General features: G+C 36.4%; 1 protein-coding gene and 1 pseudogene across 4 annotated transcripts in view; one reads left to right on the forward strand and one right to left on the reverse strand.

The window, feature by feature from the left end:
- PDE1A (phosphodiesterase 1A) overlaps nt 1–27,757 on the forward strand; it is a 462,055-nt gene that overhangs the window by 360,302 nt on the left and 73,996 nt on the right. For all 4 annotated transcript variants that reach the window (XM_021006389.2, XM_078146948.1, XM_021006391.2 and 1 more), the window contains 2 exons: nt 11,859–11,959; nt 21,498–21,623. In XM_021006389.2, the coding sequence (XP_020862048.1) occupies nt 11,859–11,959; nt 21,498–21,623 (227 nt within the window). The remainder of the gene's footprint in view (nt 1–11,858; nt 11,960–21,497; nt 21,624–27,757) is intronic.
- LOC110221685 (mitochondrial import inner membrane translocase subunit Tim23 pseudogene) lies at nt 1,957–2,914 on the reverse strand (annotated as a pseudogene).

Below are 27,757 nucleotides of genomic sequence, written 5' to 3' on the forward strand. Positions count from 1 at the left end.
CACACACACTTTGTCTCTCTTTTGTACACATACACTTTCTCTCTCTCTCTCTCTCTCTCTCTCTCCTTTCTCTCTCTCTCTCTCTCTCTCTCTCTCTCTCTCTCTCTCTCTCTCTCTCTCTCTCTCTCTCTCTCTCTGTCACTCACTCACTCACAGTAAGCTAGCTTACTTAGACTCGATTTTGAGTACCAGCTCAAACACTTTAGAAGTTAAGTTTTGATAAACTACTGTTTTTTCATGCAGTGCACTAAAACCTTTTTTTTTCTGTACTTTGCAAGAACATCTTTTAGAAGAAAAAATCCCTTTAAGCTTAGTAAGACTTCATTGTCAAAGCCATGTGTTTAGTGATTTGCTTTCCCTGGATTTGATATGCATGACATATTAGTGTGAGGAAATAAATTGCTTCTTGACAGCTACAAATACTGTTATTTACACTAGACAAAGTTACTTTGGATTCTGGCTAAAGATGCCATGTTTACCTCTTCTAAAGGTCTCCATCTTGAGTATCACAGTGCTGATAGTTTACATTTTAAGAGGCTCCTCTGAAGAGTCGTATGGCTTTGAAAAAAAGACTAAAATAAAATAGCCAAGTGTGGCAGTTGAAAAAAAAAAAAGACTGTGAAGTGCATCAAGGACAAATCAGAGAGATTGTGTGGTGCAGCATAAAAATATCTAGGAGACCTTCATTTCAATCCCATCTCCACTACAGGTTTTCTGTGTGACCTTGGGACATTTCTGCAGGGCCAAGTTTCCTTACAAGTAGAATGAGAGGATTGGATTAGATGATTTTTCAAGGACTCTTCTGGCTCTAAATTCTAAGGTCTTATGATTTCAAGAATGATGCTGATATATTGTCAGATGGGTTATTTTGTCCTTTGGTCTGGCTAAGCTGTTTTTCTTTTTTTTTTTTTTTATAAAGGAACACTCCCTGGGGACGTGAGAGTGGGTTGAGGTAGCCAGAAATGACTGAGATGTAAAAACAAAAGGAATCAAAAAGGCTTTCTTGAAAAGAGTGATGCTGAGCTAGAACTTAAATCAATAAAAATAAAACAGCCTTCTGTAATTTTCTAATTATAATAAGCAGACATTTGACAAGATGTTATTTCAGACCAAGAGGCAGCCTAGATTTCACCCTGTTTTCTGTTTTGATAACTTCTACTTTTCAACAAAACTAAATGAATTTTTGTCATTTATCTAAAGTGTTTCCTGTCAGTTGGGAAAATTCAAGCTATATAGTTTTGTTCAGAGTGATGCTGTCTTTTTTTTTCTTCTAAAAGGTCATTTTCTCAATTCTTATTTTTTATTTTTTCATCTGTCCAACAATATGAAATAAAGTAGAAAGGACATTATATTCTATGGACTTCAAAACCAAACAAGGTATGGAGATCATCTGAAGGACTATGGAGAAGAGAGTTTTGTAGAATTACTATATGTTCTCACTCTCTCTCTCTCTCTCTCTCTCTCTCTCTCTCTGTGTGTGTGTGTGTGTGTGTGTGTCTTTTTCTGTCTGTGTCTGTTTCTCTTTATGTTTGTCTCTGTCTGTCTCTGTGTTTCTCTCTCTCTCTCTCTCTACATTATAGGAGAATGCTGGAAAAGGTTTAATAAGCAGTTTCATGATGACTTTAAAGTTTAATCTACACTATTCATATTTCCTCCATCACTTTTTAAAAAAAATTTTAAGTTCTTTATTCTGATATTTCCACATATCACAACCATGAACCAATAAAACATTAACAGCAAAATCCCAATGTTTTGCTTAAATTACTTACTGAGCCTTGGTTGTGACAGACACCTTAAAATGCTACACATCTTTATTCTGATATTATGGCTTTTGGTTCTAGAACACTCTTTATTGGAAATAAAGCAGTGTATTATAGTTCACAATAAATCATTAAATGAATTAACTTGGTGGGTATGATGCTGACAATTACATGATGTGAATCTGGGAATAAGTCTTATTTCAAAAATTCAGGGGTAGTGGAGAGTGGACATGCAGCAGAAAGTTTTCGAAGGAGAAAACGATGACTGTGCTACTCAATGAGGCATCAGATGCTTTTGGCTCCAACACTACTGGCTGGAAGAAGTGCCAGTCCTGGTAAACTGTGCCAGTGATCTTCATGACAGTACAAAAGATCCTGTTATTTTTTTTCATACTAAATGTAGGTAGATCAGAATATTGCCCCAAATTGATTTTTACAAATCAACCTGGGGAACTTTTGATTGTCCTCTATCCATTCAGTTCTCATTATAAGCTCTAAAGTGACTGTTGTGTCAAGGAACCTTTCATGTGCTCCCAGTTGTTATACAATGCATACAGGCTAGTAAGGGTTAGTCCTGTCAGACTACCTCTTGCTACTCCACGAAGACCACCTGTACATTTATATAACATTCCTGTCATGGCTCCAGCTGCTATTGTATTGATGTCATCTTCTGCACCTCATGTTTTTTCTATGACAACACCAAATGCGCTATAGAGCAGAGCCAGAGAGCCCACAGTGTTAGCCCATAGTGCCCCTTACCTGGTTACCATATTTAAAATCTGTACATTTCTTGGCTTGGACCAGGCCATCTTTTGTGTTTCTTTTAGTCCCAGCCTCAAACCATTCACTGCTCCAAATGTAGCTCCTGTTATACAGCATCCTCCAATGGTAAAAAATGCCAGTTCAAACCTGCCCCGAGTTTTATTGGCTCCATTGGGTAAAATAAACTCATCTGTATAAGATATCTGGGATCCACATTTAAATACGGAGACAGAGGACTCATACCAGTAAGGGGGACCCCGGCCAGATCTGCGTTCGAGTAGCTCATCCCCGAGCCGCTCCCGCCGAAAAACCCCGCCAGGCCTCCCGAGGTTCTGTTGCTGTTGCCTCCGCTGCCCTCCATGGCTCAGCTCCTTCCTTTCCGTCCACTGCCCGAGGTCTCTGCTTCAGGCCGGGGCTCCTCCGGCGGCCGTTAGTCCGCGACACCGCGCAGACCTGACCGCGATGCTCTCAGCCCTCCCCGGCCGCAGCCGAATCCATCACTTTCTTAAGTCTAAACAATCAGTAAAAAACAATAAACTAAGCCCTAATTTGTAAGAATTGCCCATCTTACTAAGGCAAAAATGCTTACAATTACTTGGACAAAAGGCTTTCAGGAGAGGATTTGAGCTGTCTGCAGCATACTCTCCCCTTTCTCCCCATGATATGTATAATGATATAAAAGAAGAAGTCAGAACTCTGAACAAAACTATATAGCTTGAATTTTCCCAGAAAACATTTTAGATAAATGAGAAAAATATATATCCTGAGGACAGCATGGGAAGAAGTGAGAAATATTAAGAAATTTCAGTGGTACAGAAACCCAGGACCATATCACAGATTGACCTTGAATCCTAAAGAGAATGATGATAATGAATTATACACACACACACACACACACACACACACACACACACACACACACACACACACACCCCAAATCGCAACAAGAATCTTGAACTACTGTGGGAATTACTATTATCCAGTGATTGCCTAAGTGATCAATCCCCAAACTCAAATGTAACCTTGCTAAAAATTGAGACGATTACTCAGTTTTTGATGTGAGCGCCATGACGTATTGAACAGTGACCACACCAGATACAACCTCTCCTTGATTTTTATAATTGAAAGTGTACATTTGTTGCTGAATTTGGGTTTAAAGTTGCAACGGAAAAACTATCAGTGCCTTACCTATCAATTCACTTAATGACTGCAGAAGTAAACTCTGAAACAAACCAGAGTTTGGTACCTCTGCAGAATGGGGGGTGGGAGGTGGGGAATGGTATGAAATGAGAAAAGAGTAGCAAAATGAAAATTATAGTGGAAGAAAAAGGAAAGGAAGAACAAATATTGGCTTCATTAAGTTGAGATGTCACAGGAGCCAAGGTCCAGCCCCAGTTCTACTTCTTTGTATTTTTCAGCTAAATATTTCATTAGAAACTTTGCCCTAAACATCAGTACAAATGACTAAAGTTGGGGGCAGTTAAGTGGCTCAGTGAATAGAGCAATGGCCCTGGAGTCAGGAGGACTGAGTTCAAATTTGGCCTCAGATACTTGGTACTTCCTAGTTGTGTGAGAAATAAGAGAGATGTTGTTTAGTCAGGAATGACAACTGATTAGACATTCAGAGTAAGAGTTAATTAAGGGTGTCACTCCCTTGAGAGTGAAGAGTCCAGGATGATATTTATGTTTTGAGCGTGGGTGAGTGGAAGGACTGTAGTATCTCCAATAGAACTAACACTGTATGTTTTGAACTGGATGCATTGTAATCACCTGAAATTCAAAATATTAAGAAAAGAATGTATTCCTCTACCTACCAAAAAACTCTCCTCCTTTTGAGCTTTCCTATTTCTGTCAAGAACACTAGCATCTTTCCAATCACTCAAGTTAGTAATCTTTATGTTACCCTTGAGTCCTACTATCCTTTACTCTATGTGTCCAATTGGTTGCAAAATCTTGTCATTTCTATCTTCGAAACATCACTAGAATCCATCCTTTTCTCTCCACTCACATAGGCATTACTTGAATTTAGGCTTCCGTTGCCTCTCACCTATACTATTGCAATAATCTCCCAATTGGCCACCTTGATCCAACTCCTTCTCTACTCCAATTAATCCTCTATCCAATTGACAAAATGATTTTCCTAAAATCCATGTCTGACTATATCACTTCGCATACAAGATAAAATCCAGTCTTCCTATGGCCTTGCATTGTAATATCTCCCTCATCAGAATGTGAGCGCCTTAAGGTCAAGAGACAATTTCATATTCATTTTTTGTGCTTAGAATATTATGTCTAGAACACACTAGATGCCAAATCAATGCTTGTCAACCAATTTATTGATTTACCACAATGTGTACCACATTCTTCTTATTGTGCTTTTTTGTACTATTTCATAAATGTTTTTTTCCAAATTACTTTGCAGCCTTATATTTATTCTAATCAAATTGTAGAATTCTATTACATTATTGTATTACATTTTTTTAACAATCTCAAGCCACTGCAGCTTTGTATGTACAATTTTCTTTTCTATTAAATGTATATTATAGTACCTATAATCTTACAAGGGATTGTTGAAGATGAACTGGGTTGAGATGGGGAAGATGCTTTAGAAATATTATTAATTTGGAAGAAATTCATCTATTCAGAAGAAACTCTTTGGGTTTTGACAATGACAAGATTTAGGTCATTTGCCTGACTGCCAGAATTAATGGCTTGCAGTTTCAAGGTGACTGTCAGTGTGACATTTATGGAACATCTCACTTCCCTCCTTGATGACTAATATAGCCTGTCATGTCAAAGAAGCTCCTAGTTCCATTGACTGAAACAGCCTTTAATGGAGTCATTGTTCTTCCATTTGTTAGCATCGTGAATGACATCTTCAGGCCCACGAGTTGATGGCACAACATACAGACAGAGGGATGGTCTTCACCAGCACTCATTTCTTTTGCTACTTTATTAACTTGTGGACTCTGCACAGGTGACAGTGATGTGCAACTCAGATGCCTAGCTAATCATGTTCACAGCCAATGGCCCATGAAATGTCTTGTTTTATGCAGTGCAGTTCTTTATTGTCTCAATATGATTGACATAAGCCAAAGACCTTTACCATAGCTCACACCTGTGGATTGCTGGCTCTACTTTGAATACAAAAATCCATGGGGGAGAAAGGAAGGCTTTGAAACTTTTGAAATCCAGTCCCAGGGTGAGTTCAGGAACACACAGTACCACATTCTCTTTTATTCTCATTAGGTTTATATACAGATAGTGCTGCTTACTAGCCATATACAGCAGTCTGTTAACAGTTTTCCTGAAAATGCTTTTCAATGTCTTCACCTGTTTTAATTTCAATGTTTATAAACCACACATAAGATCAAAGGATTTAGAACTGGAACGAGATCATTTCACATAATCCCTTCATTTTACAGGTGAGGCAACTGAGGTCCAGAAAGGTGAAGAGAGTTGGCCAAGGTTTCATAGGTAGTGAACAGCAGAATTAGGATGCTATCTGTTATGAAAAAAAAAAAAGGAAATATCTGTTGTTCCCATTTCTTTTAATTACTAGGTTCACAGGCTCATTTGGAGCTGAAAGCAGCCTCCAAGGCCACCTAGTCCAGGTACCTTTCTTCTACAGATAAAGAACCTCAGACAAGCAGGATTGAAAATCTTTAAGGCATGTTGCTTGATGTGAACCTACCAACAAACTCAGTAATATTCATTATTATCATTCATCTTATATGTTTGATGATTTGTTTCAGTTTCTTTATAGAAAATCGTTTGGGCAAAGGAAATTTCTACTCTAACTCTCCTACCTAGTTAGAGCTGATTGATTCTCAGCCAAAGTTCTGCTCCAGTTTCTATTGCAATGCTTCATCATGACACAAACATGACCATGATTTTGCTGGTAGAACATAGGCTCTGGCAGGTCCTACAAAAGCTAGAACAGCTTTGAGTTCCAGTCTTAGTGAATTGACTGTGGCTTCCTATCCAAGGACCAGCCTAGCAAAGTAGAATGGCTTATCTCCTGAAGGTTGGATACTCAGTGCTTTTTTAAATCTAGGAAATTGATAAATGTATAAAAGGGCCTTCATTCCTGTAGAATGAAACTGGCAGTGGGGTGTAAAAGGATACAAAAGAATTGCAGGGTTCTTAACCATCCAAAAGCATTAGTTTAACTGTTTGTACTCTTAATGCAAATTTTTGTCCAATGACCAATGAGTTGAAGGAACTGAACCCCATCAATATTGAAATTCTTACAATAAATGAAACCAGAAGATAAAAAGTAAGTTACAAAGAAATGGAGTATCACAAATTTTCCTTTTGTGAGAAAATAAAGGAAATGGTGGATTTTTGTTTCATCATATGCCCAAAGGCAAAAAGTAGTACTATTTCATGGGACATCTGAGTCATCTTGACTGTGGTGCTCATGATGAGCATGAGAAAAAATACTACCATGAGGATAATTGCAATTTATGTTGAACATCTGCCAGAAAGTACAAAGAAATAAGAAAATCTTCTAAGTAACCTGACAATATCCTTGTCAAACTAAGTCAGCATCTACCTTTATGCTTGAACACTTCAATGAGTATATGGGTACCAAAGAGTTCAGCAAAGACTGTATTGAAAAAAAAGTTCATGATGAAGAAATGAAAGAGGAAAGCAGATGAAGACAATTTAGAAGCTTCATTCTTTATTATCCTGCATATTTACTTTTCCCAAAGAGGACCAGAAAGAATTGAATGTAGCAAACACTGAACTGTCACAAAAATGAAACTGATAATACATTTTAAAATATATTTTATTGATAATGTTTGATTTTTATTTCACCTACATTTCCCCTTTCTATATCTCCCCATCCCAGAGAACCATAACATATAAGAAATAATTTTGTAAAGAAAAAAATGAAAAAGAGAAAAAAAATCAGCACAGTGAGTTAATAAATTGAAAAAATAATCTGAAATTATATGCAGTGTTCTATACCTGTGGCCCTCCTATGTCTACAAAGTAGTGTGCATAAGGTTCTCACAGCTCTTCTCTTTTTTTCTGTTTTTGTTGAACTATTTAGTTTTTTAAAAATGCATTTTCAGTTCTGAATTGTCTCCCTCCTTCTGGTCTCTCTCCTACTTATTACAACTCTTCTTTGAGATCATGACTGTTCTCTGTAATTTTGCAACATTTTTGTGGTTGTTGTTTTTTTCCCATTTTATATAGAATTAGTTGTATATTATTTAAAGCTCTGCTTATTTTGCTTTGCACCAGAAACTAATTATATCTCAGGAAGAAACAGAATCAATTTTATTTCAGATATTGCCTAGCTAACAAAATCAAAATTAATGCCAAATTACAAGAGAGGAAAGAGAAGAGATTTTATGCAATTATAACTATTCCAACCTAATCTGATAAAACAAGCTTTTGACTCTGAAAAAGACAGGAAATGGGCAAACAATAAAGATCTCTCTATCACCATTTCATAGAAAATTTTAATCAATGCAAAAGAGTAGCTGCAACTAATGACTGAGAGAACCCAGAAACTGCTTCATCCAGCAAATGTTTAATTCCCTAGTCTTGTGGGCAGATGTGGTGACCAAAAACAAATATAAATACAAGTAAAATATCATGGAATTCAATTTAATGTTTTCACATTGATTTTGTATGATGTGCAAGGCACAATGCTATGTGTTAGAGAAGCAAAGAAAAATAAATTACACAGTTAGCATCATACAGTCACATATTTATGACTGGAAAGTACTTTATAAGACATCTAATCCAATGCTAACTTTATAGATGAGGAAAGCAAACTTCAGGGATGTTATATGACTTCCTAAGGTCACTTATTTTGTAGGTAGCAAAGCTGGATTTTTATTGAGAGATTCAGAGAATATGGAATCTCTCTGTGGCTATTGTTTATTTATTTCCAAAAATCATTTAAATCGATAGAAATAAATCATTCTCAAATGCTCCAATCTGAGTCTATGACAGATATAACCACAGAAAGAACATTGTTCAGTGATCTACTTAATATCAACTTCAACCATGACGTGAAACAAGGAAACATGCTCATGTGAGGTGTTTGCCAGTGTTGTCGTTAGGAAGTCCTAAGTTCAAATAGAAAAATACTCTTTTTTTTTGTCTTTGTCTTTTGTCTTTTTGTCTTTTTTTTATTAATTTATTTTGATTTATCAACAATCACTTCCATATGCTTTTGAGTTGAAAATTTTTCTCCCCCTTCCTCCCCTCCACCCTCCCCAAGACGGCGCACAATCTGATATAGGCTTTATACTTACATACCCATTAAACATATTTTCACATTAGTGAAGTTGTAAGTAAAAATTAAAATACCCTTTCACTGAAAAGTTTCTCAAATGTTCCTATTTTTAAATGACATTTTACTAATTTTACCTAATCCCTAGTTGACTACAAAACATCCATAATGAAATCTATATTCATTTCAAAGATATCCAATTAACCACACTAGAAGGAGGAGAAATCAAACATGATTGATATTTCAAACAAAAAATGGTGTCATAAATAGGGACTGGACAGGATATCCCACTTTATACACATCGTGTTTGAGGTACCAAGTGGGACATCAAAGCGGAAATGCTCTATAAACAGAGAAGTTGGACTACAGCTGAATCTATGTTCTTAGGCAATGAGAATATTCCTGGCATCTTGACTAATGGCTGGTGTTCTAGAAGCACAAAATAGTAAATTGTAGGATCAAGACAAAGTCCATTAGATTCTAAGTCCTTCTGAAAGCTTAGTGCAAAGGGCTGTGGGTAGTTTAAGCATTATAGTTCTGGAGGACTTTGGGAAAGCCCTTCCCACTAAAAAGAACAATGAAGTCTACCACTTTCTTGTGTAACATTTGACAATTCTTTTTTCCATTAATATTTTACCTTTCTCTGAATAGTGTGGAAGCTCCCACAGATATTGCTAGGCCTTAGTTGTTCACCTTTGAATACTGTCATGAAAGAAATTCTGATAGACAAAATTCCAGTCAGTTTATTAGCAAGACTAGCAATTGCCAATAAATAAGGTCAATGTATTTCAATGACCATTTGACCCTGAGTGAAAGCTGACAGGGTCTTTTATAGTGATCAACAAAATGACAGAGCAAAACCTGTGTCTTCTTCTGACTGACTAGAAAGTAGCCTCTCGTATCAGCTTGATATTCTAATATTTGGACCTCCCTTTTTGAAACCTCCTCAATCACAAACAAGACATGGGATTTAGGGAAAATGGCAGTTGTCACAACAGCTTAGATTAAACCAGCTTGATTTTTAGGTGAAGCAAGTTTCTCTCGAATGAGGGTAAGGGGCAAAGTTACAAGGGTGGTGGTACAAGTCAAAAGACAAAGGTAGAGATACAAGGTCACAAGAATAGAATCCTGACCTGAGGTTACCTGAATCACAAGAATAGAATTGTGACCTAAATCTAGTTTAAGTCTTAACAAGATAGAATTAAAATTCAATTTTCAATTTCACAAAATGACAATTTTAGGAATAGTTCTATAGTTGTATTAATCTATCTATTGTACCTCCCATCATTTGATGTTATCCTCCCATCTTTTGATCCTATTCCCCCAATATTACAAAAAGGCTTGCTTTGCTCAATCATTTTGAGATATTCTTGCTCCACAGACAATCTTGGAACTTCTCTACTGTGTCTGTCCTATATTACCATACATATCAATATGCAAAATTATCATACATAACAATATATGTATATATGTATGTGTGTATATATGCATATATGTATGTTTGCATATGGATGTGTGTGTGTGTGTGTGTGTGTGTGTGTGTGTGTGTGTGTGTGTGTGTGTGTGTATGCCTTGCTCTCATAGTGGGAGTACTGGTGGTCCTTCAACAATGTGATTTTTTTTACATTTAATATTAATATGAAACTTAATATGTATAATGATATTAATCTTAATGTACACACTGACTTATAATTTATAGGTAACTTTCACATGCATAATTTCATTTGCTATTCCAAACAACTCTTTGAGGTACTGAGAGCAAATATTACTAGTTCCATTTTGCAGATGAGAAAACTGAAATCCAGAGAAGAAAAATTACTTCTCCTATGTAATACAGCTATAAAATGGTAAATCCTTCTGAACTATCAATCAGAACTCTTTCCTTTTTATATATACATATATATATATATGTATATGTGTATATATATGTATATGTATATGCATATGTATATATATTTATGTGTATACATATATAAATAATATAATTTTTTCAATTCATTAGCATTTATTTCTCCTCTTCTCACCTTCCTTTTCTAGTGAAAAAACAAACCAAACCCTTATAACATGTGCATAGTCAAGCAATACAAATTTTCACATTGGCCACGTCTATGAAAACAGGTCTTCTTTTGTATGTCTTCTACAGGAAGCCTTTTTCAATCCCTCTTAATTCTAGTCCCTTCTCTCTTTTAATTATTCTCTGTTTATCCTGTATACAGCTTGTTTATTTATATCTTATTTGTATATATATAATGTATATATACATACATATACATATATGTATATATACACACATATATGCATGTGTGTGTGTGTGTGTATGTGTATATATATACAAGTTAGTTTGTGGGCTCCTTAAGGGCAGAAACTGTCTTCACTTCTTTTTATATCCCTAACATTTAGCACAGCTCCCAGCACACAGTAGGCACTTAATAAATGATATTAATTGACTTATTATTGACTAAGTCCATTACTTCTCTGTCAAGCTATTATATCACACCGACTTCCTGTTTGTTCTATTAAGTGGAGAAATAAGCAAAATGTATTTCCATATTTTAGCATAGTATCTGAAAGCCAGAAAAACTCCTCCATGTATTTTAATTGTAGAGCCAAGTAGACTTAAAAAAAAAAAAGAACAGAGAGACTGTGTCATCTTGCTATAAAACCTTCAGAGAATTTTGCAGTAAAATGTGGTTATGATCCCAAAGTTTGGTTTATGTTGGAATCTAATGAAGTGAAATGGATTTGATTTTTAAAAAATGTGGCTAATGCCTGAATTAAGAAAGCATGGATGATTTAATATTTTAGCTACAACACAATGTCTACTTCAGAAAGACTATGCAATTATAGTGACTGAATTAAAGACTTCCAAATCAACTATCACTCATTTGTCTCTGTAATACCTAATACCTTGGAGTATCCAATATGCTTCTTTTATAGACCCAGCATAGGAAGAGAGAAAATTAAAAATTAGTAGATAACTATATGTTCTATAACACCATATGATGTATCCTTGTATTTCTTTATTGATGCCTATTTCATTACCCAAAAGATAATTGAATGTTCCTTTTATTTACAAGCACTGGCTCAATGAACTGGAAATTTTAGCGATGGTCTTTGCAGCTGCCATCCATGATTATGAGCATACAGGGACCACCAACAACTTTCATATTCAGACCAGGTAAGTCTATTACAATAATAACAGTGCCCCCACACTTACCCACCTACAGTCACAAAATGGAAGCTACTCAAGAGCAGAGACTGTTAAGTTTTTGTTTTTTTTGTACCCAAGACTTAGCATAGTACCTGATACTGGGTCACACAGCCAGCATGTGGCAGATAGAAAACTTGAAACCACATCTCTTATCAGCCATGCCATGCTACCTCTTATCTGGTAATAAATTTATATTTAGTTAAGCTGAGTGGTGCTTTTATTACCTAGTTTGAGTCTCTTTTGTTAATTCCTAGCCTTCCCTTTGCTCCCTAAATAGGGGCATTCTCTAAAGTTCAGTCTTCAGCCCCATGTTCCTCTGTACTGAAACTTTCGGGTAGCTGCACAAGGACCAATTTTAGCTCTGCTTTCTCCAGCTCTGCTTATGTTTGGGTGCAGGATAAACTACTGGCTGAACTGAAACAAGGGTGAAACAGAGACTCAGGGAGAGTCACCTACCTCTGTATGGATGACACCTTATTCCTGATCTTCTCTTGAGCTCCAATTTCACCTTTCCATCCATGTACTGAGACTTTCCACTTGGTTATTCTGCTATCACCTGAAATATAACAAACTCAAAACTAAACCCACCCCCTCTGAAATGTTCATTATCTTGAATTCCATATTTCAAAGAATCACAGTATTACAGAGTTGGAAGAGATCTCAGAGATTATCTATTCTAGCTTCTTATTTCCTTACCAACTCCTTTCCTTTTCAATATCCTTGACAACTAATCACCCAGTAGCCACTTGAAAAACTCCAATGTCAGGTAATATGCTACCACCAAAGGATGAATGTTCCATTTTTGGACAGTTACATTTACTAGAACTGACATCTGCCTCCATTTAACTGCCCACATTTATGTTTTACCTTCTGGGAGTAAATAGCAAAATACAAATCCCTCTTTAGATAGTTTAAGACAAGGATCATTTCCATCTTATCTTCTCTTTCCTAGGTTGTGAGATCCACAGTTTCTTTATGGTCATGTGACAAGTATTCAAGTCTCCTCCTCATCATAGTTGGAGGCTTGGAGATGTTTCAATCGATCAGTGACCTTCCTTTCCTAAAATGTGGCACCTTGAAATGAACACAATACTCTGAATGAGGCCTGGCCAAAGCATAGTAGAGTGATTTTGAAACATTTGGAAACCAATATTATAGCTTCTAATCTGTCTTGGTTGATGAATTCCAATATTACGTTTCGTGAGACCCATGAGAGATCTCTTTTTGTTTCTGTTTTTTACCTTCCCTGGCATAATACTTAGAGAAGAGTAAGTGCTTGTTAAATGCTTAGTTACTGAATGACTAGTCAATTCCATAATGAAGCAGCATGACATTCTGTACAGAATTTTGAAATTGGAATCAGATAAGCTTAGATTCAAAGCATCATCTCTGATACCTACCAGCTGTGTGACCACTGGCAAGCTTCTCTGAGCCTCAGTTTCCCAAACTGTAAAATGAGTATAATAATTAATTTTTTATCAATCTCACAGGATTGTACTGAGCCTCAAAGGAGATGATGCACATTAAACACTTTAAACAATTTAAGGAACTAATCTGCCAGTTATTATGATTAAAATGTTATCCTATATGTGTAATATTTAAAGAAATCATTCATCCTTTCCCAGGTTCCCTTGTCTTACCCTCATCTCATTTCAGCCAGTGACTTAAAGATGAACTAAAATTAGTTGTTACAATAACCTTGTGAGAAATGATACATGATATCTGTTGTACTGCCCACTTTGCATTATTAAGCAAAATATATATAACGGAACCACTACTCAACAAACGTCCCGTGTTCAGTCAAATTTGACTATTTACTAAGTACATCCCATGCTTTCTTACCTAGCTAATTTTTGGTTGGGGGTGGGAGGTTCTTTTTGTTTGTCTGTTTATTGAGGCAATAGGGGTTAAGTGACTTGATCAGGGTCATACAGTATATATATGAGGCTGTTTTTTTGACTCAGGCCCTCCTAACTCCAGGGAGGTATTTCATCCACTAAGCCACCTTGCTGCCTCTTTACCCAGCTGCTTTTGCTCACAATATTGAGTCTCTGGCTGTTGTATGGTCCCATTCAGCTTTTGAATTCCTACCCCTTGTTCAAAACCCGCTGTATAATATAGAGGAAAACCTGCTTGGATTTCTCTGGGTCTCAGTTTCCTCATCTACAAAATGAAGGGATTGGGCTAGATATGATCATTAAGCTTCCTTCTAGCTATAAATCTGTTATCTCAACTCATATGCCTTTCCCTCCTGGTTTCCCAAGATGAAAATAATCTCTCTCTTCTCTGAATTCTGATACTATTTTATATCATATTTTATGTACGGTTATATTTAGAAGAGTATGTATTCTCTTCCTTTTTGTTGTTGTTAGACACAGCAGTCAGTGTGTCTAACTCTTCCTGAACCCATTTGGGGTTTTCTTGACAAAAGTACTGCACTGGTTTGCCATTTTCTTCTCCAGCTTATTTTACAGATGAGAAAACTGAGGCAAACAGGGTTAAGTGACTTACCCAGGATCACACAGCTAGTAAGTGCCTGAGGCCAGATTTGAACTCAGGAAAATTCTTTACTAGGCTCTCAATTCATGCAAGACAATGGCTATATCTTCTTTGTGTCTCCCCTCAGTGGCCATTATAATAATTTACAGATTGCAGACAGTCAGCAAATGTAAAGTTGATTGAACCAATGAACAAATGAATGTTATATTTAAACTACAGGTACAAAAAACCAAAACAAAACAAAGAAATAAAACAGAAAAAGAGACAGGACTATAAGCATAGCTAGTATACAATCAGATAGGTGTTTTTAATGAGATAGAAATTCTGGTCAATTTAAATGAAAATGAAGCAGTTATATTCCTGAATATTACCTTGGTAAGATACTTACTCAGTGTTAGAGGAGAAACAAAGTAGTATTTTATTTTGTTTTTACCTATCTCTTAACTGCTTACCAGTTAGGTTTCTAGAAAGAAAGATTAGACACTTCATGTGGGTAATTATTTCAGTTCCTACACATTAGACCAAACATCATGTGAAGACTGACTCCACATCTGCTATTAATGGAAGGGCAGAGCATTATTTTCCCTTTCTTCCCTCTTGCTATACACACACACACACACACAACACACACACACACACACACACACACACACACCATGTACTGCTTTATACTTTTACTTGTCTACTGTCTATCTACTTAAATGTGAACCTAAATATGAGAGGCACTATTGAGTATTGAATGAAATATCCCCCTCAGAGCCGGGAAGACCTGGGTTCAAGTGCTGCCTCTGACACATACCTATGACCGTTGGCAAGTCACACTTAACCTCCCAGTCTTCTAGGTGACTCTCTAAGACTCAAAGTTGCAATAAAAGTGTCAACCTGAAGTTGATAGAAGGAGTTTTCTTTCTATCCATGAGTTCCCGATATCAGTGAAATTTCAGATTCAGTTTCTATCCATTATCCACCTAAAAAGCAGCCTTCTTGATATTGATAAGTCCAAGTCTGGTGAATTGTACTCTGCTTTCAGTCTCCACATTTGTAGTTAGATCATTTCTTATGTGGAAACCTCATGAAACTGGGAATGTACAATTCAGGGCTTCACAGTTCCATCATGCTTAAAAATGAATGAATGAGAGGTCAAGTGCTTGGGAACCTAATTGAAAAATTGGCTTTGAAGTCAATGTTGATATGAATCATGAAGTCCTTAAACTGCAGCAAAATGAAAAAGGAAGGGGCAATAATTTCCTCTTTTCAGATGAGACTGTAGAGTCATATATTACCATGGATACTGAGTCTTGCTTGGAGTCCTGCTATTTTCTTAGCATGTCAAGAACATTGTAAAGTTTTCCCCATCACCACCACCACTAAAGGCACTTTATTCGCAGGATCCTATTAGATTTATGAGATGCAATAGTGCCCAATACTTCTCCACAACTAAATCTAGCCCTTCAAAATAATTTCTGTTTGTTTCTGAAAGCAAGATACAGTGGCATTTGGAGTTGTATCACATCGTAACACTGACAAAAACTGCTATGATTAGTTATGTGGGTCAACAGGGTGTGCATTAAAAGAAATTTTATATGCATATTTATGTGTGTGTGTGTGTGTGTGTGTGTGTCTTTCTGTGTGGGAAATCTTAGATTTTCCCATGATGTCAGTGAGAGACTAGAAATAAACAGGGATATATTACCTGAGCCAGCTCTATTTCATTCTGCCTTGAACAAACACTATATATCTGCCTTTCTTTTGTAGTATTCTTGGTATTAGCTTTCAATTCTGGTTTTCAACAAGTATTTTTTTTTAAAACTTGTAGTCAGGAGCAAAATATTAAAAGAGGATGCCTATTATAGGTATGCACTGAATGTATACTCATCCTTTTGACAGTCATAGTCACATAGCCTTAAAATGGAAGAGCAGAAGGTTATTTAGTTTAACTAGTTCATTTTAGACTTGAGGAAACTAAGTCTTAGATGAAAGACTCTGAGCATTCTATTTATACCAAAGGCCCTCATTTTTCTAATGGGGCATGAGGAGGATGGATCTTAGCTTTCCTTTCATTTATTTCTTGGTGTACATTCAATATCAAGTCTGGCATTAGGGCAACCAACACCATGGAAAGAGCCTACCCACTATGCAAGGCCTATTGGAAAACGTAGAAGAGAAGGGTTAGAAGGCAGAGAAGAACGCTGAGATTTTGAGCTAAGTATCTAATTTGTGGGAGAGAAGCAGGGACTGATGAAATGATACTGTGACAGATACAGAATCCATCCCATCTTCAGCAAAAAGTTTTTCCTGCTGACCCCCCAATCCCCTTAATGTCAGTGTCTTCCCTCTGAGTTTCTCTTCAGTTTCTCCTGTTTATATCTTGGGTGTACATAGTTGACTGCATGTTGTCTCTCCCCATTAGAGCCTTGAGGATAGTGGCTATTTTTTGCCTTTCTTTGTATTTCCAGAGCTTAACATATTTACTGGCACACTGTAGTAAATGCTTGATGACTTGACTCAGCCATCACTAATATCTATGCCCTTGCAAGGCTTTTATTTCCATCAGCACTAGTCTAGCTGCTAATCCATAAAGGCTTCCTCCTTCTTTGTTTTTATAAAATAACCTGGTAAGGAAAAATAGCAGGGATAATGGGAAGGCAGTGCTCCATTACAAAGCTAATAAAGCATAATGGTCTGTTGGAAATTTAAATCCATTAAGACACAGAGAAGGGTAGTTGTTCATTTGTCGTGGTGTGGTCATACAGTGGAGAACTGAAAGTCCTCCTGGAGACAGTTGAGTTCATGGAACTAAATAGATCCCATTCCACAAGAGGCAGTGATATGTAGTAGAAAAAATACTGGAGTAGAAGTCAGCACAGGAGCTAAATTCACTTCTTAGCTTTGCCAAGAGTTATCTGTGTGAACTTGGGAAAATTAAGCTAACTTCTCTGAACCTCCATTTGTTAATGCGTAAAATTAGGTAACTGGATAAATTGAGCTAACTATTCACTAAGGTCCCTTCTAGCTCTAAAAATTCTGGGATTCTAAGTTATTCCTTTGCGTGGATGTCCCCTATAAAGAGAATATCAGTTCTTCACAAATATTTGACTATCAAAGACTGCATTATGTGTTTCAATAGTAAGGGTTTTATGATTTGGGGTATATTTTTTTAGTCAATTTAACAAGTGTTCATTAAATGCTCACTATGTTCCATACACTGTGCTAAGTGCTGGGAATACAAATACAAGCACAAAGAAAGATAGTCTGCCCTGAAGGAGCTTACATTCTAACAGGAGGAAGACAATACATGAGTGTGGTTCATTTGAAACCTATTTCACGATATGGGAGAAAAATGGTTTATGATTAGTAATTCAATGGCAAGTAGTAGGAGTCTTCGATAACGGACAATATTTATTTGGTCATAACATTACATTTCTAAATTGATATGAACTAATAAAAGGAAATAATTGAAGATGTAGGAAGAAGCCAGCCCATGAGAAGCCTTTAATACTTTCCACCAGGAAATCCCCTTGCCTCCCAACATTTCTTCTTCGGAAACAATAAACTTTGCTTTTCCTAATTTATATACTTTCAGAAAATAAATCAGTGCAGTGAACTCAAACTACATTAAGATAAGTATGTTGTGCAGAGCAAAAAAGGTTGTGTGCTGTGCTCTGACCTGCTCAGATCATATGTGAAGTACTGTTTTCATTTCTATGTGCCACATTTTGGAAAGGACATTGACAAGCACATCCAGACAGTATAATCAGGGTGTCAAGTAGACCAGAGATCATATAACATAAGCAACTGTTGAAACAACCAAGGATGTTTGGCCTAGAAAAGAGAATACTTAGCCTTCTTGTATTTCTAGGGTTTGTCAAGTGAAGATGAAATTAGACTTCATTCTTTCAACAGACATGAGGTACTTTTAAGGATGCAGGGCATTCCGAGACTGGGAGAAATTGAATTTAATTTATAGGGAATATCAATTGGCCATTTTGGCTGGGCCTTAGAATACATGAAAGAGGGAAATTTACAATAAGCCTGGAAAGGTAGGGCACATCTAAAAGGGCTTGAAATGCCAAGCACTAGGACCATTCTGTTTTGCTCCAGAGGGGGGCAAAAGGTAGAAGTTACAAAGTGGAAAATTTAAATTTGAGGTAAGGAAAAACTTCCTCACAATCACAAAAGTGGAAATAGTGGGGCCACAAGCAAAGGATGCAGGACCACTTGGTAGGGAAGTTGTGGAGAGGATTTTAATTCAGCTACTTGTTAGACTAGCTGACCACTGAAGTCCCTTCCGACTCTGAATTTCTAGAGTTCTTTGAGATTCTGTAATACAAGTCCTTTCTCATTGTGATGACATACTTGTCAATCTACCAGTCAATAAACATTTATTAAGCACACATGTATAGGCCTTGTGCTAAGTCCTAGGGATGCAAAAAGAGGTGAAAGACAGTCCTTGACTTTGAGGACCTCACAATCTAGTTGGGGAGATAATATACTCACAGCTGTGTACAAACAAGCTGCATACAGCATAAATAGAAAATAATCAACAGAGGGAAGGCACTAGATGCAACTAGGTGGCACCATGGATAGAGCATTGGCCACAGGGGTGGGGAACCTGTGACCTCGAGACCACATGTGGCCCTCTAGGTCTTCAAATGTGGCCTTAAGGTCACATGTGGTCTCATGTCACATGTTCCCCACCCCTGGTAGAGTTAGGAAAACCTGAATTCAAAATTGCCTTCAGACACCATGACCGTGGGCAAGTTACTTACCCTCTCTTTGTTTCTGTTTTCTCATCTGTAAAATAAGGACCTACCTTCCAAGGTTGTTGTGAGGACCAAATGCAATGGTATTTGTAAAGTGCTTAGTACAATGCCTGGTACATATTAAGTGCTATATACATGTTAGCTATCATTGTTATTATTATTATTACTATTACAATTAAGAAAGATTGAGAAAGGCTTCCTGTAGAAAGTGGTATTTAAGCTGGGACTTGAAGGAAGCTAGGGAAGTCACGAGATAGAAAGGAAAATGTTCCAGGCATTGGGAACAGCTGGTAAAAAGGCTCTGAGCCAAGAGATAAAGTGTCTTCTGACTTTGAACATGCATTTCATATTTGAAACTTCAATTATCAATCACAGATATCGATCACTGATAAAAATTTTACATTGGCAAAAATATTTAGTACATTTAATGGGGGTAAATCACCTTTCTAGTTTTCCCTTTGGAATTTATAGAGATCTTGTGAGTTGCTTGTCTCAGAAAAATTGTTTGTGAGGAAGGGGGTGGGTGGGAAGGACGTGTGTGCTTCTGTGTGTGATGTACCTGTGTTTCAATAACAGATACACACGTATGAAAAACCTGGGCTATACTTTGGGACTACTGGCTGACCTTTGGTGATGATTTTTCCTAGGAAAGATTTCTGTTTACATGAAGCTCAAGTGGAGGACTATTACTTCTACAATATCAGATTTGAAATGCTACTTAATAATGAAGCCAAGCATCATATATTTAGGACCAGAAGAGACATTAGAGGTTATCTGGTCCAATCCCCTCATGTTAAAGATGAGGGAACCAGAGTCTAAAGAGTTTAAGAGACTTGCCCAAAGTCACATACATAGTAAGGAGAACTGGGATTTGAACCCAAGTCCTCTGACTACAAATCTTGTATTCTTTTCATGATACTACATGAAACAATACTGCTAAACTGTAGCATGTAGCGAGTAGGATTCATTTCATAGCCCAGAATTGGAGAAGTAGCTTTTGTTTAAGATGAAGCTGAAACTACAGTCATTTAACTTCTCCACTATCTGTTCAAATAGTGATAAAAATGGTTCAGATTATCTAACAATCATTTATACTTGATTTTGAGAATCTGATTTTGTACTCTTGCTTAACTATAAGTGAAGCTAACATTTTGAGACTTATAATAACAACATACTCTAAAGACTCAACTTTCTTGCTTCACTGCTCAGCTACACCTGCTAAGAATTGATGATAATGGTTTCCACGACCTTTCCATGGATGGAAAGGAATGGCACAAGTAAAGCTGAAATCTATGGACTTAACAGTTTTGTCAATTGTAAAATGAAGGGTTTATTTAGCTGATCACGAAGACACCTTTCAATTCCAACATTTTATGTCTGTAATACTATATGATTTGATTTGATGCTCAAGTGACATGAACACACCCATGAGGACCAAACCCCTTATTGTATTGAGTTCTTGATCTTTAATGTGAATGATATTAGGGATTTATGTTGACTTTAAGTTACATTCTTCATTTTATTTAACAGCTGTACAGCTGTCACCTGTTTTATACATTGCAGGTTGAAACATGTCCATATTCATAGGAAAAAATCAAATTAAGATCACAAATGTTATATGATGCATGCAGTACCATAGGAAAGCTTTGGTCTGTGGGAGGAAATATAGATTTAATCTGTCCAACCTAGGTGGAGGTACCAAAAAGAATGCTTGTGTATTTATTGACAGTGAAGAAATTTTATAGAAATTTTGCTTCTTCAGCACATTTGTCTACTACTACTATTGTTCAGGTTTCTTTGGTGTAGGGACCTACTGGTGAATAACTTTTACCAGTGAAGATTGGCAGCTTCCCTGTAATACATACTCTTAGAGAGTCACATGAGGCATGAAGAGGTTAAATGAATTTCCCAACCTTCTCATATAGCTAGTGTATATAGGAAGTGAGATTTTAACTCAGACCTCTCAACTCCAAGGTCAGCTTTCCATCCACCAAGGTGCTTTGCAATGAAATTACACACTAACAAAAAAAAGTATTTTGATTACAGGTTGAAAGTGGGATGAACTGACACATTTTAACATATTTTTAACTAGGATATGGGAAATCACATCAAATGTTGCAACATTTGGAGGGTTAAATGATATGTTCATCATGAAGGAAAAGTCACATTAAAAGGCACCTGTAATATTGAATTTTTAAAATACTATTTCTAATACCTTTATGTATGTTTGTTTTTATACCTAGGTCAGATGTTGCCATTTTATATAATGATCGTTCTGTCCTGGAAAATCATCACGTGAGTGCAGTGTATAGGCTTATGCAAGAGGAAGAAATGAACATATTGGCAAATTTATCCAAAGATGATTGGAGGTAAGTCCTAAAGGATGCAGGGGAAGTTCAATCAGTCAGGCAATCTCCTTCATCTTCCATATCTTCTTCACGAAGCAGAGCTTGTTCTTTAAAGACACTTGCCAGTTTGGGGAAATATTTTTGCATGTGAAAAGAATTCACACATCTTAAAAGCTGTAGAACTTTAAGAAATTGACAAATTCTGGAATCTGTAGAACCTTTCTAGAAAGCATCTTCACTTACTACTTTTGGGTTTTTACATTTCTTTTAAAAGTTTGGCACTAAAAAAATAATCATACATTCAATATCACTAGAAATATTATTGAAAATGAAATTATGTTAAACTTTAGTACCCTTAAACTGTTGTAGGATATCTCTAGAAAACAGTATTTATTAGCAGGGTGTGTGTGTATATAATGATTATGTAGTAGATTTATCTATCCATCATTTATCTGTGTTCTCAGGGATATTCATAAGTTATATATCATGTGCAATCTACATTCATTCAAAGACCTAAAGAAAACCCATTATACTGAGGCCATTCCTGAATGATGGCAGAACAACTGGTCACTTTAGTCAGCTGAAAGGAAAGAATAAATCAGTTACTTGGAGACATAAGTGGTTAATTGATATTTTCTCACTAATTTGCTAGCTATTTTGGCATTCTGTAGACATTAACTAAGCTAATTGAAAACATATCTGTCTTAAACATGATTGTAATAACTATTTGCCAATGCAAATTGATGATAATTTATTAGGAGATTCTCACTAAAATCTATAGTTTAGGAAAGGAATTCTAAGTATAAGAAGTGTTGGTCTACAGAGGATTATAGGCCTGCAAAGGAGCTTCTGAAGAATCCTAATCATAAATTCTTGGAAAACAGCATTCCCTACTACTCCAAGTTCATATTCTTAGTTCCCTTGACCAAGCTGCTGTCACCTTTATGGTGAGTCCAACAGATCACTTAGCAGTCAATCAATCCATAATAATGTAATAAGCACATAAAGAATTTCAGGCACTGTGCCAAGTTCTGGGAGAACAAAGACAAAAATAAAACAGTCCCTGCCCTCAGGGAGTTACGGAAGACAATGTGTGTATGTGTGGTGTGTGTGTGTGTGTATACACACACACATACACATATATGAAACATGATTGGGGGAAAGATTAGAGATAGGCAGTGGAAACTGTGGAAACACTTCATGTAGGAGATGATGTTTGAGCTGAGTTTTGAATGAAAGAAGGAATTCCAATAAGCAAAGGAGACAAGGGAGTATATTCAGATTGTGGGCACAGGAGCAGATGAAGTTTGTAGAACAGTAAGAAAGCCAGTTTGACTTGATGACAGAGTGCATGAAGAAAAAGAATAAATAATAGTGCTGGAAATATGGGTTAGAACCAAGTTGACAAAGGTTTTAAATGTCAAACCGCGTATTTACATTTTATCCTAGAGGCAATAAAGAGCCATTGGAATTTATTGGAAAGAAGAGTGATGTTGCCAGGTCTGTGTTTCAGGTCCCAGTTTCAGGTCCCACAAGACTTCACCACACTTCTGTCTTTTGTTTCTATATTTACTTCTCACTCAAAAATATGAACCATGGAGAATTAATATGCCCCAAGGACTTATTTTTGGCCTCAAACCTGAAATGCTATAGCCCCTGATCTTCTGTTCCTCTGGTGCATTTTCTTGTCTGGGATCCTAGGCTCATTCCCTAATAAAGACCCATTTCTAAGCAGATTGTTGATGCTACAATGCTTCAGGTGAAAGCACTGAGGAAAGCACCAAAACAAAAGGGTACTCATAAATTTCTTTGACTGTCCCTAGACTCCTATCCTCCTGTTCTGTGTTGGTTCAGTGATGCTCTATGAGTAATTTCTTCATTTGAAATAGTGACTCCCCTTAGCTAAGGGGAATCTTAATAATGACTTGTGCATTTTTAGTAGAATTACTGATATCTTAACCAATTTGAGTGTCAAGATGGTCAGATACAAAAGTTGTTTCCTTAAGTCAGTTTATTTATCTCCTTATGGCATAGTTGATGGAGTGCTAGACTTGGAGTCAGAAAGACCTGGGTTCACATCTCACATCAGACACTTACTACCTATGTGACCTTTGACAAGTCAGTGAATCACCATGTACCTCCTTTTTCTCATTTATCAAATGAGGGGGTTGGAAAATATGGTCTGTAAATTCCCTTCTAGCCCCAAATGGGCAGTCTTTTGATGCTATAGGATAAGGGACAATACAACCATTTGGAGCTCTAACTTACTATTCACTTGTAAATGGTAGCTTAATGTACATGGGTCTTAGCTGGCAAAGGCACTGAATGAGATAATTGCTTCTTTGGGGTTTCTAAAGACTCTTATAAGAGATTCCATCCAAATCACTCAACATTTGTAGATCATCATTTTGTTTCACAGAATCTCAGAAGTGAAGGACCCTCAGAGTTCATCTAGTCCAAAACGTATCTGAACAAGAATTTTCTCTACAACATATATCAGACAAGTGACTCTCTAGCCTTTACTTGAAGACCTCCACTGAGGGGGGAAACTACGACAGGGCATTGAGGTGACACAGTGGATAGAGCACTGGGCCTGGGGTCAGGAAGACCTGAGTTCAGATCCAGCCTCAGACACTTACTTGCTGTGTGACCCTGGGCAAGTCACTTAACCTCTGACTACCTCAGTTTCCTCAACTGTAAAATGAGAATAACAACAGCACCTACCTTGCAGGGTTATTGTGAGGATCAAATGAGGATCAAATATTTGTAAAGTCTTAGCACAGGGCCTAGAATTTATTAGATGCTATAAAAATGTTAGCTATCCTCCTCCTCCTCATCATCATCATTATCATCATTATCATCATCATCATCATCATCATCATCATCATCATCATCATCATCATCATCATCATCATTGCCTTCTGACCAAGACCATTCTGCTTTTGGATAGTTCTAATTGTTTTTTCCTGACATCAGCCTCTGACGTTGGCCTCTTTGCAACTTCCACTCAAACCCCACTGCTCTGCCCTCCAAGGCCAGGCAGAATGTCTAATCTCTCCTCACCATGGTAGTCTTTGAATCTTTGAAGTCAGATATTACTTCTTCCTCAAATCTTTAATCATGTCTGCAATTCCCTGAAATATTAGCATTAGCTCTTTGCATCGATGATGTATTGGTTGATGTTCAACAACCAGTTCTCTGAAAACATTCGACATACTTTTACATTTAATATCCATCACTTTCTTAAATGTAAGCAATCAACAAAACAATTCCAAGCCCTGATTTGTGTAGCATTTGCCATGGTGTAAATAATCACACTGATAATTTAACAATTGGCTGTTATGGGCAGGGACAAGCTAGCCCCAGCACACTTCTGCAAATGACTCATTTTCTTTTAGAAATTTGACTTTGTTTTATCTATTCTTTCTACTTGCTTTGGACTTCTTTCCTTTTTTGTGTTCTATTTTCCTCTATTATCATTTTGAGGATTTTGAGTGTCTTTTTTGTTTTCCTATTCCCTTGCTTGCTTAATGGTGAGCTAGCCTTCAGTAGTTCCTCAAGACATCCTAATTATAAATAATTGTGTCATAAATATTTATTAGATATAATCACATTAAGATATACAAAATACAAAGTGTTGGATTTTGAAGATTAAATTCTACTAACTATAAATTTGTAGAGATCTATTTATCATGGAATTCCTGGTAACATCTTAACAATAAAAAATGCAGCTATGCAATTGAATTTTTAATTCTTTCATTATGGTTTGTGCAACTAGAGTAGCATGAAAGGAAATAGGCACTTAAATGAGAATAGAATCAGAACATTACAGGAGGAAAAACATTAGAAATTATTTAATTCTACCATCTCCATTCTACAGATGAGGAAACTGAGACCTAAAGAACTAAAAATATGTTCTCGTTTAAGATCATGTAGGGAGCTGGTGGCAGAGCTAAAGCATTAACTTATATTGGTATTCAGTGCTTTTCCACTATACCTTTAAGGCAAGCAGAATTTAGCAACTTATTGCCATGTTTTCTTACATACTTTTCTCCCACTATAATAATATTTCTCTAAGTTCATAATTTACAAAGTACTTTTTTCACAACAGTCCTCTGTACATAATTGTACATGCCAATTTTACATAAGATGAAAACAAAGCTCAGAAAGATAGAGTGGTTATCTAGGGTCATATCTCACAAGTAGCAGATCTGGGATTTGTACCATGGTCCTCCTGAAGCTATGTCCACTGCATCACACTGCTTTGGAGGGGAACACACACACACACACACACACACACACACACACACACACACACACACACACATATACACATACACATACACACACGAAACACATTTTTTAATAAAGTAGTTTATATTTCTAATAATGCCCTTATCTGTTTAACAATCTTTTTTGGTCAATTGCTATTGCATGTAATCCTGATACTGACTTTAGTGAAAGTTGGAAAATAATAAAAAATTCTTTCATTATTCTTTAATGACTTCTCTTCTATTAAAATCACAAGGAAAACATTCTAGTAAACTTCCTAGTGTGAAGTGTGAAGTGCTTGAGAGATAGTTTCTGGGCAATTAATCATTTATTAATTATGGCTAGTGAATTTTTAATGAAAGGATAGTCATTTGGCCATCTCTTATAAACTAAAGATGAAACATAACATGCTTCTCAATACTTATATGCCCTTGGAAGAATGAGTGTTCTGGACAGATGGCAATCAACTCTGATTGGTTAACAATTAATGAGATAATGAATATTATAATGAGAGGTGGGCTTATTCTAATGAAAGGCTGGGGGGTGTGACTCTGATCACTCAGTCTTGGACAAAGAGAGTTATCTCTGCCCAGACTACCCCTATCTAGGATAATCTAGACAAAAGAAGTATCCACTTCCACTCAGACCAGTCTGGCTAAAACACAATGCGTGAGAATTTAATTGGACCAAAATCTCTTTACCTTTTTTTTTAATTTTTTAAAAATCTTTTTACCTTTTGATCAGATCTAAACTTTCCCAGTTGGGTAAGTATCTCCCAAGCTTTCATCTCATTATCAGCCCTGAATGTACTTCAAAGGCTCTCTGAATAACCTACAGGGGCTGATTTCTGAATGAGGAAATAGAAAGGGGAAATAGAAAGGGGAAAAACCCTAGTACTAATTCAATAATTTGTTATTAATATGAGAAAAATAATTTCTCTAATTTAACAATGAAAGAAGTTTTAAGTGTGTGTGTATTTCTTTTTTTTTCTTTGCATTTGTTCAGCCATTTCCGCTATGTCTAACTCTTCATGACCCTGTTTAGGATTTTCTTGGCAAAGATACTGGAGTGATTTGCCATTTCCTTCTCCAGCTCATTTTACAGATGAGGAAACTGAGGCAAATAGGGTTAAGTGACTTGCCTATAGTCATATAGTTAGTAAAAGTCTGAAGTCAGATTTGCAATCTGGAAGATGAGTCTTCCTGACCCCAGGCTTGGTACTCTATACATTGCACCACCTAGCTGATATACATACATATACATATATATATATATATATATATATATATATATATATATATATACATATATGTATACATACATACATATATTTATTTACATTCATATATGTTTATATGTTTATATTTATAAATATACTTGCATCTAGTTTTCTAATGTTGTGTATCTAAGAAGTTACTGACATGATGCTATTCAAATGGACATCCATTTTTTTTTTAGTTTGATTAAGTCATCCAAAATATTTCAGCAGTTTACCTTTGGGGATCATTCAAGTTGAACCCCTAACCTCAGTTACTCTCACTTTATTAAACATATTAACATGATGTCACATATATGAAGTTTGGGTTCTAGGAAAACATTCTGTGGCCTCATGCACAGAAGCAAACATTGGATTCCCTGGAACACACACATATTTGCAGAGTTAGCCTCCTCCTTGGCAAACTCCTTTAGTCTGAGGAATTAGCAGTCCTGCTCTTTAGGACATGACAGTAACTCTGCCTTATTCATAGATCCACTACTGAAAACATCAGTTTGGTAGTCCAGGTGTTCATCAGAAATATTATTTCCCAGGACCTCGGAGCTTAGTCACAGAGTTCCAGTTCAATTTGCAATGTGGCTCAGCCCCAGGAAGAGGGTATAGAAAT

Source organism: Phascolarctos cinereus, unplaced genomic scaffold (assembly GCF_003287225.1).
Source record: "Phascolarctos cinereus isolate Bilbo 61053 unplaced genomic scaffold, phaCin_HiC Scaffold_726;HRSCAF=1367, whole genome shotgun sequence".
Classification (NCBI taxonomy): Eukaryota; Metazoa; Chordata; class Mammalia; order Diprotodontia; family Phascolarctidae; genus Phascolarctos; species Phascolarctos cinereus.